Raw genomic sequence first — 17,371 nt, forward strand, 5'->3', positions numbered from 1 at the left:
CACGGGTGTTTTCGCATTTCACCCCCATCGAAATGCGGCCGCCGTGGCCGGGATTCGATCCCGCGACCTCGTGCTCAGCAGCCCAACACCATAGCCACTGAGTAACCACGGCGGGTTGTGCTAACGTTGACCAACGGGTTGACGAACGTCTTGTCGAAGGACCCTGAGTTGTGTTTTTCCCTGCAGAAAGAGCATAGAAGGTTCAACAGTGTACCTCACGCCATCTATACAGACGTTTAGCTACGACGGCCTTATGTACTCACGTGAGCGGTCGGTCGTACGCCGTGTCGCCTTTGTATTAGACCCGTGTTGCTAGCCGGCTGTCGGGTCGATTGTAAAGGTGGGAAAACGAACGAACGAGAAACCACACGATACGTTTAAAATGGGGTGGAAAATGAAGCACTTTTGTTTTTGGGGAGGTTGGCCACAAGAAAACAAACAAGCAAACAAACAAACAAGACCAGGTGTTCCAAAATCTTCGCGAAGAGAACATAAAAAAAAGAGTAAACACAATATGAAGTGAGGGAAAATGACAATCAGTAGCATAGCGAGAGTCAGAGTCAGAAGTGGTTTTATTTAGACGTTAAATGAACTGAGATCGAGAACGGTGGCAAAAATAAATGCGTGCATGGAAAACGTACAAGAGGCGGTATACACATTAGTTATTACGTAAAAATTTATCGCAGTACTTTGCATCATTCAAGGCTGCATTTTAAACGTATTTTTTACCTCACAGACAGTTACCGGGATGAGCTGGTGCTGGGTTCGGTTCGCGCACCAGTATGAAATTTTTCGCAACCTGCGATTTTTTTCCCTTCTTTTTCTTTCTTTTTTCTTTCTTTTTTCTTGGGAATCTTCCTGGGGGTTTGTGTAGGTTCGAACTATGCTTGAAGGCGAATGTCGGCTTTCGTTTAGGTTTGTCCTAGCAATTTACTTCCTTCTTTTTTTCTCCCTCTCTCTCACACTTGCGCGGTTGCACGCGCGTTAATTTTAGGATCGGAATACGTTGACCCCGCGCCGTCTTAGCAGCCTCGGATAACCGCGGAAGGCGAAGTCGACCGGGCTTAAAATATATCAAGCCCCGAGCGCTTCGGAGGAGGTCTAGGGTGTGATTCCTGCGGACCGTCTTGTCCGCAAGCGTTACTCGTCTCGACGTCACTGCGTGCGGGTGTGTCTGTGTCTGGGGGGGGGGGGGGAGGATAGGGAGGGGTTGAGACCCCACGGTGTTTGAGTCCCAGTCGTGTCGACGGCGTCGTTCGACCGCGTTCTCTCTCCCCGTGCGCTTCAAGAAGCAGCAGTAATCAGCACACACACACACGTGTGTGTGTGTGTGTGTGTGTGTGTGTGTGTGTGTGTGTGTGTTTGTGTTTGTGTGTGTGATCGTGGAGATAACGTCACCGCGGCACGTCGTCTATTTGCAGCGCGCGCGTGCGCCGTGGGTCCGCACCCGGAGGGGCTCCTCGCGACGCCCGAAATAGGCCCTCCAGAGTCGCCCCGGGTCCTCTCTTTTCTTTTTTTTTTTTCGAAGCCCGCTAGCGCAGAGACGCGGATGTATACGAGTGTACTACAGGCTTCGCACGAAGCGCCTGGTCTTTGCACTTGTTCGATAGTGGTATATAAGTAGCAGTGGGAGGGATACGGCGTTTTACAAAGGCCTCCAACACCCAATCCCAGCACCGTTACGGTGTTGGGATTTCAAGGTGGAAGTTGCGGCGCGGCGTAAGCGCCAAAGCATTCCCAAATTTCTATATATCGCTGAAAGCGGCGGAGGCGCGATCTCCAGTCGTTTCACCGGGGCATTCTAAACCTCATATGACGCCGCAAGTTTGCTGCAGCGTCCTAGCAACGCGTACATTAAGCGAGCAAGCTTATCAATGCTGAAATCGGGCCCGCCTAAGTTGGCGCTCGAAGCGGAAAATTTTCTCGCTTGGGTTTATATGGCGCAGGTGTTAAATTTAATTCGTTCTATATACTCGGTGGGTCATATGGAGGCAAAGTTTTAAAGTCTGCTATTTAATTGCGGAAGTGTTTTTTTCTTCTTTTTCATGCGAGAACACTGTGATTCGTTGCGTGAAAGCCTAATAACAACCCTTCTTTCAAAGGGCCGTATCGCCACTGCAGAAAGAACGAAAGCGCCATCAGTCTCCTTCTCTCTCTCTCTCTCTCTTTTAATGTTAGCCTCTATTCCTAACGAACTGCGAGGATTGCCCGTGCTCAGCAAATTATATAGCCAATTAAAGGCTGAGTGGACGACGTCGGTGGATTGATTTAGACCGACGGCCGTGTTTCCAATAATCTGGCGTGTTAAGATCTCCCCTGCAGAACGGGTCTTATTATTGTTTTTTTTTTCTTTCTTTCGCTAATTCAGTTCTTGCTTGTCTGTATTTTCACTCGTCCTTTTTTTTTTTTTTTTGTCTCCGCTTGTGTGCATGCAGCTGCACTGTCGGCGACGCGATCTTTGCGGCGCAAGAACTGGGACACATCGGCGTTTATTGAGAGGGGTGTCGCCGCAGGTGCGAACCGTAATTGCGGCGGCAGTGAGTCAATCGCTGTGCGTGTATACGCGGGCTAACAGTTCTGGTTTAGCGTACGCTATACCATTGCGAACGCTATAAGATAGCGGATCGTCACTGCGCATGCGCAGAACGCTAAACGACCCATAGCGTATAGCGCACGCACGCTTGTTCTTGTACGCCGTATATATCGCGGCGGGCTTTGCCCGGAAAGTTACCGGCGTTCGAAGCGAATTCGCGAGGCGCGACGAAGCTGGTCGACAGACATAGATCTGGACTTGCACTCGTGTCATCTGATTTTCCCGGGTGAAAAAAAAAAATGTTAATTTCAGCTGTCAGTTCTTTGCTTGTTTACTTAGTACTCGTGATTAGGCCTCGAAGTCCTGGCCTGACCTGAGTGTTTTTTTTTTTTTTTTAATCCGAGTTTTGCGGTGTCGTTCCGGGGTACTCATGCTGCGGATTGAACGCTCACCGTTCCATCATGCTTGTGACATTACTAGTCACCTTACGTCCGTTGAAGGTGTTTCTTCGGTACTGCCGAAATAATTGTCGTGTCTAACGCGTCATCTGACGTGCGCACTTGCTATATAAATATAGTCTTTATAACATTTGAAAACATGCCTTGGTTTGTTTTTATGTCTTTACATCACGTTAAGGTGTTCATTATTTGTGCACTACACCTTATGGGACACCTCTGGCAAAGGGGCCAGTGAGGAAATAAACTGAAGTGATCGAAAAGTGAGTCGTTCTTTGATAAATACCAGAAAACTGTTGAATCGTAATTTCGTGTCGCATGCTATTCCAAATGATATTGGCATTTATGATGTATTCGTAGCTTGTACTGTTTGTCTTCCAACTTAAAGAAAGGTATACAGAAAGAGGTACCTTAGTGTAAACGCCGCAATAGGACCTCTTGTTAAATTAGGCATAAAAATGATACAAAAGGACAGAAGCAATTAGCGAAATGCAGGCATACAATACGAAATGCAACGTTGGTCCAACATACCTCCCCCCCTCTCCCCCGCCATTCAGGGTATTTTGGAATACTGAGATTGGAATTTATGAAGTACGGCGTTTTACCCACGTGCTACGTTGTGTTTAACCGTGACCTCTCGCCTTCTTGTCTTTGTGCAGCGGCCCCCCTCGCAGTCCCTGAACTCGTACGGCACAGCGGATGACGTGCGTTCTCCTACGGGTTCGGCGGGCACTCCGGGACCCATGCCCCAGCAGCCCAGCTCACAGCAGAGCACCGACAACAACAGCGAAGCGGGTGAGTCCCGTACTCTCGCATGTCTTCCTCTGTATATAGACAAGAACGGCACCGAGAGCGGCGCTGCTGCGCCGGCGTTGAGAGCGCCGCATGCGAAGCAAAATTCTAATAGCGGGTGGTACCCCTCTCCCATCTCTCGTTCGCACCGCCTTGACTGCCTCCTGCACTGCGCGTGTTTGGGCACGTTTCGTGCGCGCACGGTGTGTGCCTACGTGTGTGCTCGTGGACATTTCATTCGAAGGGCGATTTACAGTCTGTTTCACATTTAGTGAACTCGGAGCGCGTTGCATCGCGATGCGGCGAGCGCTTGAGTCAGGTGGCGGCAGCAGCTCGCGCAGCTGCTCGAGGGGCGGGGTCTTGAACGGCGTCGTCTGCTACGGCGGCGCGCGCTGGCCGCATTGTCGGGAAGCGTTCTACTGTCAGTTGCAGGGCGCCGATCTCATGGTTACTGCGTGAAATGAGCCGGTATTCTTTACTAAGCGTTGTGCGACGCCCACTGATACGCCTCGAAGGTAAGTTCATCGCTGAAAGGTGCAGGGCAGTCATAGACGACGTACTGATTCCATACTCTTGACGGCCCGTTTATGGAAGGCGACTGTATATTCTAACGCGATAGGTCGCCGATCCACACTGCTCCTGTTGTGCAAGAGCTGCCGGAAGAGCGCGCAGTCACTCTCTTGTAGTGGCCGCCTGAATCCCCGCGCGCCAACATCATTTAAAATGTCTGGGGCTCGTTGAAAGTATCATTGGCGCAACATCCCCTCTATCAGTCGCCCCCGAGGATAGGCTTCGATCCACCATTGTCAGCGACTGAGACGTGTTGCGAATGAAGACATCCCTGTTCAAGTCATTCTACACTTCAGTGCCTTCCAGGATGAGCGCTGTCATCGCTGCCGCTGGGGACATGACGAGATACTAACTGAAGTTCCGAGCGCGACGTGTCCGGTTCACCGCCGGCGGGCAGGGTCTGCCTGGTGTAGTGAATGATTGTCGAGAAAAATCACTTCCGGCTCATTGTCTTAACCTAAAACATTCCTTTAATCGTATCCATTTGTTTCATCGTGTTCGACCCCCATAGTTATCATTGTTGAGGGCTTTGTTTTGCTTTCGAGTCAAACAAAGACTGAGCACGTTGCGCGCACATCTTGGTGTGTCTTGTCACTGCTTATTACGGTAGCACACAGAGGGAAGAAATATACGTGCACGCGCTCAGTACCCCGGCCTTTCGAAAGAACAAACGAAGCATGCTGTCAAAAGAAGTTTGTGGAACTCCATTATCGCCAATGAAGGCTCGGAGTTTGGCTTCGCACAACGTTTAGTAAAGAATATAAGCTCAGCTCCCGCAGTACCGATGAAATCGGTGCACTGCCCCTGACAGTAGCACGCTTCCCGACAATGCGGCCAGCGCGCGCCGCCGTAGCAGACGACGCAGATCACGACTCCGCCCCTCGAGCGTCTGCGCCTGCTCGAGCTGCTGCCACCGCACGACTCCATTGCTTGCCGCATCGCGATGCAATACGTTCCGAGTTTTCCCCTAAGTGTGAAACAGACTGTACACGCTTCTATTTGCCTTTAAGAAGATCGGTACGATTGACAATTATTTTTATGGCTGCAAAAGGGCAGCGTCTGTTTAACCGTGTAAGTGACGCTGAGCAGGTAATTGTAAACGACATCGTATGTGCCGCTGGAAAAATCGTCAGCACATACTATGCGGCACACACGAGCTAAAGTCATTTTTGCAGTGTCTCACAATGTTTGCTACAAATCCGTGTTGTCTCTGATGGCGACAACGGACTTCCATCGACACTGTGCGGTAATAAAAAATATATCGCTGCATAGCACAAGTACGACATGCGCACACAACTTTAACTAGTATGTCCCCTACAATATGGAATAGAGGCAGCAATGTAGACAGCTTGGCCATTTTTTAACAGTGCCCAAGAGACGGAAGTTGAAAGTATTAGTAATCGTTCCTGCTTCAGCAATGCCGTCGCGACCAAGACGCGGGCGTGTATCGTCCAGTAAGTCGATCGAGCGATGCAGTGGTGAAGCGGGAATGAACTCCGGTCATGTTCAATGCATCGTGCATGTATTCAATTTCTCGGCACGCGTGAACTTCGGCCACTGCTAGCGCATACAACAGAAGTGGTTTCCATTTTTTGGCAGCGCACACACAAACGAAACACGAGAAAGAAGACAGGACAAGCGCTCGTCGAACAACTCAAAGTTTTTATATGAATAAAAGAATTATGTACCGAGTAATTATTAAATTCATGTGGGTTACATATAAAAACCGTCATACACTCAGGAGTGATTAATGAACGCGCTCGCTTCGTTTGCCAGTTGTTTACTTCACTCGGCGCACCGCAGTAATCCATGTCTGTCGTCTGCTTTTTTCGTACCATTTTCTTGTGAATCGGCAGAATTTCACTGGTGGCATCAACCCTTTCGTGTTTACATTGCTGTCGTGACAGTAAACAACGCAATAATAATTTCCGGTCATCCGAAGAGGCGCCGTCGCAAACAAGAGACGTGTCGCGCGCAGCGCGAACTGAACGCGGGCACGACCGCTAAGGGAAGCGGCGGCGGAAACCTACACCCGTTGGCGATGAAATCGTTCCGCCAGGGGAGAAACGAGCGCTGGCGTCTAGGATGAAACTTGGCGTGCGGTCGTCCATACGTACGGCGGAAACTTACCCGGCGTTGCTCGTCTTGTGGGTTGCACGTGATCTCTGCGCCCGACAGGATTTTTCTTAGTTGATTTGCCGTCGCTGCAGGAGTATTATATCGTCACCGCGGGAGCTCAAGTGGAGCGGCACTGTGTAGTTTGGGAGCTTCGGCGCGTCTACGTCACAAGACCGACAGCCCCTTTTCTTTCCTATGCCTTTATTCAAATGAGTACGAGTGCAAAAAGAAAATGTGAAGCCAACTTGAAAGATACTGGCTACCGCTTTGTTGCGTAGCAGTAATAATAAGAAATAAATATCTCAGGTATGAAGAAGCGTCACAAGTTCCCAAAATCGAGGAGGAAGAGAGCTTGGTTTTATTCCTTTGTCGAGTTGTCGACGCGTACGCCCTTTGGCTGATTTATTCCCTGAATTCAACATTACGCACCGAAGAACCACAAGTTTTATAACGTCATGGGTAAGCCGAAGCGTGACTTGTTTGACGAATCCGCCCTCTCGCAGAGGTGCAGAAAGTGGCAACAATTACTGAGCATCTCTGTCACGCTCAAGCGAAGATCAACCTCGAGCATTGCTTCTGTAGACTTTCGTTAACCAGTCGTGTTACTGGGGTAGAAGTAACAGTTGGGCGAGTTGGTAAGGGTTTCCATTTTTTTCTTCGGAAGGGCGCCAGAGAAAGACGCTTGATGTCATTCCGCGTTCGTGTCCTTATGTGGCGCCATTTGGAAGAATTGAACTTTTGACTGCGTTCCGTATACCAACCCCGGTGTCAACGGGTGCATGACACCGAGCTGCTTAGCGCAGTCATCGACTCGTGACGGCGGAGTCTGGTTCTTTAACGTTTGCCTTGTCCGGTGCCTGCGTGGTAGATATGGACTTTGTTGAACGCGTACTGTTGTACTGCCCTTCGTAGCTTGTTTCGTTGTTGTTCTCCAAAATACACCAGTCTAAAGAGTATTTCCTTGACGTCTTCTTCCTCTCCGGCATATTAATTTACGACCTCGGGAAGTGACAAACGAGTGATGGTCCTCGGAACAGACCACCGGCCTCGGAGTGAGGAGGTGTGAGTGGCAAGGAGGAGAGAGAGGGGGGCAGGCTTGGGGGAAGGTGGAAGCTGTACAGCTACGAGCAGGCAAGAAGGAGCGCGATGACGGATACGATGAAGTACTCGACAAGCGCGACTTGTAGTTCACTCTTCATCGCTTTGCGTCGCGTGCTGGCAAGCCGGCGTCGCTCTATCAGTGTCTTGTCACGCTGAAAGGGGCGGCAACGGTGACGGCCCCGTGAAATCTTTCTTTCCGCCGCCGTCGGCCGTCGTGGCTGACGTACGTGCGGGCGCTTCGTCAACGTCGTTGTGGCCGTGCGAGTCGTGCGACCTCTGCACTGTCGCGCGCTACTGCTGAGGCCTATAGTTAACCGAGACAGTTGAGTCGCGCGACAAGGGAGTGTCCGTGTCGTCAAAGTTTAGCTTTTTCCGTTTGCTTTAATGCCTTCTGTTTGTTTACGGTTCGAAGGAACCAGCCGTCAGTACACTGTCAGAAGGGCAGCACGGCTTGCGTTGAAAATGAGTGTCGTGAAGATTAAGCGAAAGTGTCTCCCGCTTAAACGGCTATTCTGTTCCTATGACCTGAGCAAAAACCGGTCGCCGTGTAAATCAACAAGAAGGCAGTGTCTATTCGGTTACGAGTTGGATTGGAAGGATTTGGTGTTTGTCATTCGTGTATGCGAGTGCCTGCCGCTTCGCCCCGTCTGAATCTGGCGCCCGTAAAACGTGTTCCCCGTTGCCGTGGAAGTAACAGCGCAATTTGAGTTCTGCTCGTTTTATGTTCCAAGAGATTCCCGGGATGTGTCTCTGATGGAAACCGCGATCTTACCGCAAGCACAGCGCCGCGTATTGTAACATGGCGTATCCTTCACTCGTCGTGGAAGCACTACCGCGGGAGACATTCAGACGCAGAAATTCAGTAAAAAGGGATCTGGGATTGAACGGAGCGTAGGCCGGGTGCTTCTAAAATCGTTCTTGACGACGCGAGTCACCAGCCTCAACATTAGAAAGCTTATGCGTTTACTAAAATAAAATAAAATGAAGGGGTTGCTCTGTCGACTTCGCATGCAGGAGTAAGCACTTATCCCTTTATATACGATTTTTTTTTCAAGCGTCATAGTACTCCCTGATGTCGTGTACACTTTCTCTCCGCTTCATCATCGTACTCCATCATGAGTACGAGAAACCTCGACAATGAAACCGGTGTCGCATCTAGGAACAGCACTTACTGCTGCAAAGGAAGTCGCCAGTACTCCCCGTCTCCTTAAAGCGTACGTCAGAGTCGAGATGGCACAATTGTAAACGCGCTCCACCGGAAGTGGAAACGCATTCCGTGTGGCGGAATAGGGAACCACGGTGAGAAAAACGAAGTCCGATATCGGATTAGCAGTTAGTGCAGCAAAAGGGAGTCGCCGGAACCCCTTCCGTTCTTGGAGCGTTCGCCAGAACGACGAGAGCTTCTTCGACGCCGCCCTCTCCCCCCTTCTGAAAATGGAAAGAAAGAAGCACCGATTTGACTCTCAAGTCCCTTTTCAGTGGTTTGCAGTTCGAGTTACGTCCTTTTCGTTCCGGAGAGACCCCTGTATAGCACGCCCCCCCCCCCTCCCCCTCTCGAAACGACAACGATGCGCATCGGTGACCAAGAGCTTGCCCGGGCTGTTATAGAAACGTCCATTTCTCAACTGTGAGCACGCGCCTCCGCGGGCTCTGCGGGCAAAATATAATGACCGCTGTCCACGCAGGTCCGCCTTTGCGTTTTTCCCATTCTTAACTTCTCGTTTCGCTGTCGCCGTTTCGCATCGTGTATTGCTGTCGACCGTGTCTTCAGCCGGTGGCGAGCTTGCTTTTCGGTGAGTGCTCCCGTATATCGGTCTCTAAACGAGCTCTTGGTTGTCCAACCCCCTCCCCCCCCTACCCAGGGGCTCCTCTCCAAGCGCTCACCGCGGATCTTGCTCGGTTTGCTTGGCGGCCTAATAAGAGAGAAAGGTCCTTAAAAATTACACAGGACTGAGAGCGCCATTTAGACGTTCTTCCTGTGTACGAGCGAGTCCAGTCGTCTTCAAACAACTTACCCGAAGGCTATTTCTATTTTTGTTCCCTTTGTTAAAGAGAGTTTTCTGCTGTCGTTGGTTATAAAGGAAGAAGAAAAAAGCGGTGGGGGTGGAGGTGACCTTAATTTTCATGTTGTGTCGTACGCGGAAGCTGCAGTGACTATATATCCGGTCATCGTCGTTGCCCTAAAGGAATGGTGAATTAGTTTCAGGACAGCTAATCTCAACCGCAAAGATTCTGTGGAGCCACGTGGAAAAGGACGCGTATTAGCCAAATACCCATACTGCTAGTCACTGCCAAGCTTGGCGTGATCCGCCATAACAGCGATGTCGCAGGCAAGCACTTCTGCCAGCTTATTCCTCTGTTGTATTCTTCAGATACGAAAAAAAAATAAATAAATGCTATGCGCAGCTCCAGCTGTATAGTTCGTGTCACTCACATGCGCCCCCGGGGTGACGCAGTTTGTGTAATACCCGCAAAGTGGAATTCCAGCGTGTCTTACCAAAACCGTTGAAACTGACGACGAAAGAAGAAAGAAACGAAAGACAGACCGAGTGAATGTGATGCAGCCCGCAGCATGACACTGTGCAATCATAGCCAAGGCAAAGGGAAAAAAAAAAAAAAAACAGCTTCGCCGCACACCGGCGTGGAATGCATCGTGCGATATAATAGCCCAACAACGACGTCCCACGGCGCGCGTTCCCATCAGCTTTTTTATTTAATTTTTTTTATTTTTTGAAGTCAACCTCCCGCTGTGCTTGTTTTTTGTCCCTGCTCGAAATTCACATGTGTGCGCGGCCTGCGAGGCTTGCAGGTGCGTCATTTCTCGTTATTGTGCCCCCTCGGCGTTTCGGACATTTAAATCACGTCGAAAAAATGTCGACCAATATGAGGAACGCACGCGCTGCCCATGGACCTTTTGCTGTCCCGTCTTTATTCATACATTTTTAAAAAAATATATGTTATATCGCCGCAACATTATTTCGTTTTGATTGAAACTGCGGGCTGGTACTAATTGCGGAGGCTTCGGAAGGATACGCGCAGCGTTTGATTGACGTTAGTCCTCCCCCCCGTTTGTCTTTGCGGGCGCTCCCCGATACAATTTTCCGTCCCTCGATTAGGAAAGCCACCTGGCTGTGTGCTGTAGCGAACGAACCGCTTGTGGCAGGCTTGTATATTGTTAAATTAAATTCCGATCGCTGAAGCGTAGTTGACGTCGCTACAAATTGGCCACCTGAGAATGCTTCCTTATCGCCCGCATTCGCTGCAACTCGAAAAATGAACAAAACGTCGTTTGTCAGCGTGGTTATAGCGAATCGAGTATTTAAAAAATAAGAAAACATGGCGTGTAGCACCGAAGGCTCCTTCACATTCAGGTGTGCTGACGAAACCGTCCACTGCACATGCGCATAGCGGTAGCTTTTTTTTTTTTTTTAAGGAAGTCTAGAGATCTATTTATACGCTGGACGGACAAAATGGGCTTGGTAACCTGTAAGCCGCGGGGAATTCCGAAATTCCCCGTAGGGCCAATAGATATTGTTGGCTTGTCCCTATACATATTATTATACTGTTTACGTAATACAGGAGACGTGCACGTGTACCCGCAGCACTGGTGGCGCCATCTGTTGGCGTTGAATTCTACCAGAACCGCACAATAATGTTATGACCGCCTCGCTGTGTCATGCTTGGCTGCTGGCGAAAGAGGCTTCGGCCGATACATAGTCATCAATGTACAGTGACTCTCTTTCTGAATATATAACGGCACATGAAACAGAAATACGCCTCTGACGCTTTGTGATTGAACAAAGTGTTATGAGATGCCGTTACGAGCGCAGTTACGCCATTCCACGTCTTCCCGTAGCTCGGTGTTCCGTAAACTGCGACACGTATTATGTAGAAAGGCTCTCTCTACTTGTCGTTACGGCGTAACGCAGTTTACGGAATGTCGGGACATTAAGTAATTTTATTTCGTCCGTATGACGTATTAACCTTCACGGAACGCCCTGCTATACCGGACGCTTGGACGGCAGTATTAATACTGGTGGCGACATCTTGTGTCACTTCCGTTAAACGTTCTTACGTTACACGCGTGCTCTCGTCAAAAGAAGATTAAAAAAAAAGGGTGGGGGTGGGGGGCTGGATGTTAAAGATTATGTCCCCGCCATCCCTTTAACTGATAGTATACTCATATGATAGTTCCATAGCTTCTGGGTACGGGGCGCACCGCTGTGCAGTTTACGCTTCAGCGAGAGCAAGGGAAAGTAAACATGTCCGCAATAGAGATCAGTAAGAGGCGATTGGAAGATTGGCGGAACAAAAGTAGTGAAACGACAAAAAATGGAGACGTACAAAAACAAAGCTCACAGGTGGGGTTCCGAAACTTTGGTTATCAGAATTCATCGTGGCTTTTTTTTCCTTTTATTTTTTTTAACATAGGTAGGACATTAGGCAATAAAATAGCGAGAGCTTGGTGGCGCAAGCCACCGCCGCCCCGTTCCGAAGGAGATGCTCATAACGTCCATCGCACGCCGCGTTTTCGTTTTCTTCGTTCTTCCGCCGCCTTCGCAATGCGGTCGAACGCGCGACCTCTTGCTCGGCACCAAGACGCCCTCAGTCGCCGAGCTATACAGCCACAGTGGCGGCGATGGCTGCTTATCGCTGTCACTGGCCTCACGCTCTTGGGTGAAACAGCTCCAACGTTCTTTTTTTCCTTTATTTTTCTTTTTTTTTTTTGCTATTTAGTTGCTGTCTTCTGCCTCCCCCCCCTCCCATTACTTTACTATCTGACGCTCTTATTTCTCCGCATCACGCTTTATTTCGTGCGCTCTTGTCGTGACTCGGCTTCGCGGGGTCTAACGAAGATCACGCGGCAGGCCGTAGCCGTAGCCGCATATAGAGTCATAAATAGATCGCCTGAGAGCGCGTTTCTGTCGTGATTTGTTGTGGCCAGCTGTTTCGCCGTGAGCACCAAGAGCGTTGGAGGCTCTCTCCGCGTATGACTTCGTGCACGACCCGGGGACCGGCGAAGAGAAACAGGAAAGTACCGTACGAGCCCGCGTATAAGCCTGCCTTAGAAAAGAAAGTACTCTCAATCGGAATACCGGTTTAAGCGTTATTTGTGAAATTAAGTTGAGACGAATCCAGAAAGACTGCATGGTGGCGCGTTGGACGCTCTCTCCACGTATGACTTAGTGCACGACCCGGGGCCCGGTGAAGAGAAACAGGAGAGTACCGTACGAGCCCTCGTATAATCCTACCTTAGAAAAGAAAGGAAAAGTACTCTCAATTGGAATACCGGTTTAAGCGCTATTTGTGAAATTAAGTTGAGAGGAGGTCAGAAAGACTGCATGGTGGTGCGTTGGAGGGTCTCTCCACGTATGACTTCGCGCACGACCCGGGGCCCGGCGAAGAGAAACATGAGAGTACCGTACGAGCCCGCGTATAAGCCTGCTTTAGAAAAAAAAAGGTACTCTCAAATTGGAATACCGGTTTAAGCGTTACTTGTGAAATTATGCTTCTGCAACGACGAATATACGACTGCGGTTGAGACGAGGCTCAGTTGGCCTTTTTGGCATTTATTCGGGAATAGTTAGTTGCTCGACAGCAAGGCAGGACATTTAAAAGGATCAAAAAGACCGAAGCCAGCTGCGCAGCAAGCTTCGAGAAATTGTCCTCGACAAAAACGACTCAGCAGGCTTTCCCTTCTTGGCGAGGGTTGGGCGAGAGTGTTAGGAAGCGCCCCCTTCCGACGGTAGCGGCAAGAGAGACACCTAGGCTGAAATACACATCTGTGACTCGACACTGACATACCGGCGTTGAGTTTGGAACTCGAAAATCGAAATACAGAAGTTTGGTTCTTCATTACCTATAGTGATAATCAAAACTTTAAGCGAAATGAATGATAAAGTTGTTTTTGAAGAGAACATTTTAGTAGTTGAAACGGATTTAGTGTTGCCCTTAGTGTTCATTTCACGCTGGTCGGACCTGGCTCAACACACCGCAATCTTTGTTGTTGTTGTTGTTTGTCAATGAACGAATGTATGAGTGATTCAATCGATCAGTGAAGTTCGGCGTCTGAATTACATTCTCACGTTTCCATGATTCGTCCGAACCCTGAAGCTTATTAATGCGTGCTGTGGGGTGTTGATGATATAATTATTAAAGGTAACGACGCCAATACACACTAATTATGTTATTATTCTTACAGCTGTCTTATGTATTGTTACTTTGGACATCTGAACTCACAGTTCATTTTTCTTTTCGGGAGGGGGGTTATACGCCATCAAATATGCCATACAACGCGGTGTCGCCGTATTTGGACACTAATGTAAAATTACGGAGCCTTGGGATTGGATGTGCGGGGTGACGGAGGAAAGATGACAGCTGAAAGCTTTCAAGGTGCGAATACGTCGCGTGTGTGTTCTGGAACAAGAGGGAAAAAAGAAAATGAAAATGCCAAATGAACTTTCGACCAAATGAGCGAGAGAGAGGAGACGACGTCCATGGCTGGGTATACCCGGTCACGTTCGGTTAATGAGGGAGCCTCGTTAAGGAACCGTACGAGGGGAGCGTTGAGTGACGGAAATAAGAAAACTGTCACGTGTTGTTGTCGGAACGGGCGCGCGTGATCACGTGGTCTCGCGTGGTTCGCTACGGGGCCACCGTTACAAAGGGGCGCCGAAAGTTCGTCTCTATTAGTGAACTGCATAAGAATACGGCCTGTACCAAACTGTGAGAGGGCTTTTGGTAAGGCCAGCAAAGACGCAAGAAACCAGACAGGCTGGGGACGCCACCGTCTTTACGATTCCGTACCGTCTGGCCCGGACGTTATGAATTTTGACGGTGTTTACTCAGGACAAGTTCACTGTTTATCGTTGAAGTTGAAGCTTGGAGAACTTATGCAGCGCCTAAAAGGCCCAAGTACTAAGAGAATATGCCTTGAAATCGATGACGTGAACCCATGAATGATCGAAATCACTAAGTATAAGAAATTAGCTGAGCATGCACTCCCAAGAAGAATTGTATGTTACGATGTGGTTAGACCTCGCACAGTAACACTTCGGGTTCAAGTGACTTTCTTTTCTTTTTTTTGCAGAATACGTGATTAATCTTAAGCCCTATTATAGAGGTGGTTTAATTCCACCGAAAGGCACGAACTGTGGCATTCGCAGACATGGGCTTTATTTGAATGCGTTTTAGTATTTCGGCATATTTACAGGAATCCACGAAAACAAAAATTGTCGACGGGGCTTTTCTCGCTTTCACCTAAACATAGCATCGTCGCACTAGATGGCACCGTGTCTCCGCAATGTCGCACATTTTCAGCTTGCCTGCACTTGCAGTTTTCGAGAACGTTCTAAAGCCGAAGCTCGGCGCTTGTCAGCTGATATTAGCGTTTGAACGAACTTTTTCTTTTTCTTTTTTTTGTCGGCGCGCCTCACATTACTTGGCCATCATTTCGGCCGTCATCAACGTCTGCAGCCGTTTGCAGCCAATACAATCCTGACGAGAATAACGTCCAAAGTGTGATCTGTGGCCACACACAAGCCCGCCGTATTTCCACTTTGGCAGCGGGCTTCTCTTCTGTCTTCTTACTTTCCGTCTTCTTTTTTTTTTTTTAACCTCTCCAGAGGTCTCTGGCAGCGCTGCCGCTTTTTGCTCCTGTCACAGACCGGTGCGATGCTCCCTGAAGCCGTCCGCCTCCTTCCCTCCCTCCCTCTTTCGCTCGGGGCCCTCGGGTGCGCGGTAATAACATCTCGGACCGTCGGGTGTTACAACGCGCAATGAAGATTAATGGACCGACTGGCAGCAGCGCGCTAACCCGCGAGAGACGGGCAAAAAGAGAAAGAAAGCTTACAACAAGCGCCACCCTCTCCCGCTTACGTCTCCCTCGCATACTTCCACCTCCGCCGGAGCCTTCTTTCGCCCCGTTGAAGGAGGAGGCGTACGATGACTCGAGAGACGACTGAAAACGGCGGGCTTTCCCTTCTTGGCGAGAGTGTTAGGAAGCGCCCCCTTCCGACGGTAGCGGCAAGAGAGACAGCTATAGGCTTTTCGTCGCGGAGCGCCAGCGCTTTCTTGCTTGAAGGAGGAGGAGGTATGCAAGTCGAGCCAAGTGTGCCCTCGACGAGCTGAAAACCGTGCAGCGTTCGTTGTGCAAGCGTGAAAGCCCCATAATGTTATCGCCCGAGGAGTATTTCCACAGCAAAACAACCGCAGAGCTTGTTGTAGTCCCTACGAGAACACCCTCGTAAGACAGAAAATCAGGTCATAGGTACGCGTGTGGGTTGTAGACCCATGAAGCGAACGGAAACTGTTTCATCCTAGTTTTAGAAGCCCATACATATGTAAAATTAAGTCTTTCATGAAGAACGCGCATTTGCTAAAGCCGTTGTGACAACACGGATTATCGTTTGCCAAAGGTCGGCTCAGGGACTCAGCGACGAAGCAAAGAATTGTCTATTGTGTGGACACTGCATTTCTCACAATGATTACTGCTGCAGCAGCATTCCATTTATAATAGGCAGCAGTTGTTAGGCTATCCCTAGTGGCGTTCAAGCGAAGGACAATATTGCGTTTCGCTTTTACAAACATTCATGCAGTCTTACGGACCGCTGGAAGGTTATACGATGAGATGCATGTCATTGGAGCTGCTTAACGCTGCCACTGATTCGGTGCTGTGGAGTCTTCGTGAAGCTTCATTTTCCTTTTTATGTGTGTGGTTTCATGGGCTTGCTACCCTCTGTGCTATTCTCATTGTTATTGAGCGGGACTTTCGAACGCCAACCGGCCTGGCGCAGAAGTGGTGTCAACGATCGGTGCTATATAAGCATTTCTGGCACTTTATTCCTGATACCTACACATGCACTGCACCGTATTACTCCGACTCTGCGTATGACCGCATGAAATCGGGGTAAGGAAATCCGAAAGAAGAAAGTCAGTCGTGACGAAACGGAAGGAAGAAAGAGAGGAAGGTAGAAAGAGATGGGGTCTTCGAGGCAGAGGCGACATGCGGGGATCAGGACAGCAGAGGACGAGGCTAAAGCTTAGGGAGAGGAGAGCAGTAGGTAGGTGGCCCCTGCTGACGTTGCTGCTACTGCTGCCGCCGCCGCTCTATTTTGCTGTCGCGGCCTAGGCGCCGTGAATCTTCGTTAGTCAGGCAGCGAGGCTTGCGTTTGGCCGAATCCCGGATCGCCGCTGTAGCCCCAGAGCCGCCAGGTTTGGCGGTGGTCCTGCCTTTTTTCTTTCTTTATTTATTTATTTCTTTCCTTTCTTTTGTCGTTTCCGCATCGCCTTACCGCGTCTTACCCCTCTTCAGCTCTCATCTGCGATTCCTGGTCGCGTTTCCCCTTCTCTGTATCCGTTTCGATCCGTGTTTATGTATCCTTTAGCCGGTTTTGTTTACTTACTTATATATCTCCCGTGTTTGCTGCGAAAATGCTGTCGCCTTGTGTGATTTCGCTGGCAGCCGGATACGGCGGTTCTGCTGGGAAGCACTGGCTAAAGAAAGAGAAATATTGAAGCTAATCTAGATTAATGCACTCCACTTGTGGACCAGGCTGATCCCATCACGTCTTCGGAGCGCGTGCGCACCTATGCTGTCCCAGTGTAGCCCTCGGCTACACTTGCGGCTACACTTAGACTCCAGGCAGCTTTCATGGAACTTGCTGTGGATAAGGCCAATGTTCGTTTCATCGGGAGGTTTTTTGGTGCCATGTTGGGGAGAGTTGTATTTCCTGAACTATGCTGATATTGTGGAATCTCTTTATGCTCGCTTCCCTGCCTCTTTGTCGCCTGGAAAACGGCT

The 17,371-nt window shown here is 49.5% G+C and overlaps 1 protein-coding gene across 4 annotated transcripts in view; it reads left to right on the forward strand.

Annotated features, from left to right (window-relative positions):
* hth (Meis homeobox homothorax) overlaps positions 1–17,371 on the forward strand; it is a 404,490-nt gene that overhangs the window by 168,752 nt on the left and 218,367 nt on the right. For all 4 annotated transcript variants that reach the window (XM_075699492.1, XM_075699491.1, XM_075699494.1 and 1 more), the window contains one exon: positions 3,648–3,783. In XM_075699492.1, coding sequence (XP_075555607.1) covers positions 3,648–3,783 — 136 coding nt within the window. The remainder of the gene's footprint in view (positions 1–3,647; positions 3,784–17,371) is intronic.

Source organism: Dermacentor variabilis, chromosome 7 (genome assembly GCF_050947875.1).
Source record: "Dermacentor variabilis isolate Ectoservices chromosome 7, ASM5094787v1, whole genome shotgun sequence".
NCBI lineage: Eukaryota > Metazoa > Arthropoda > Arachnida > Ixodida > Ixodidae > Dermacentor > Dermacentor variabilis.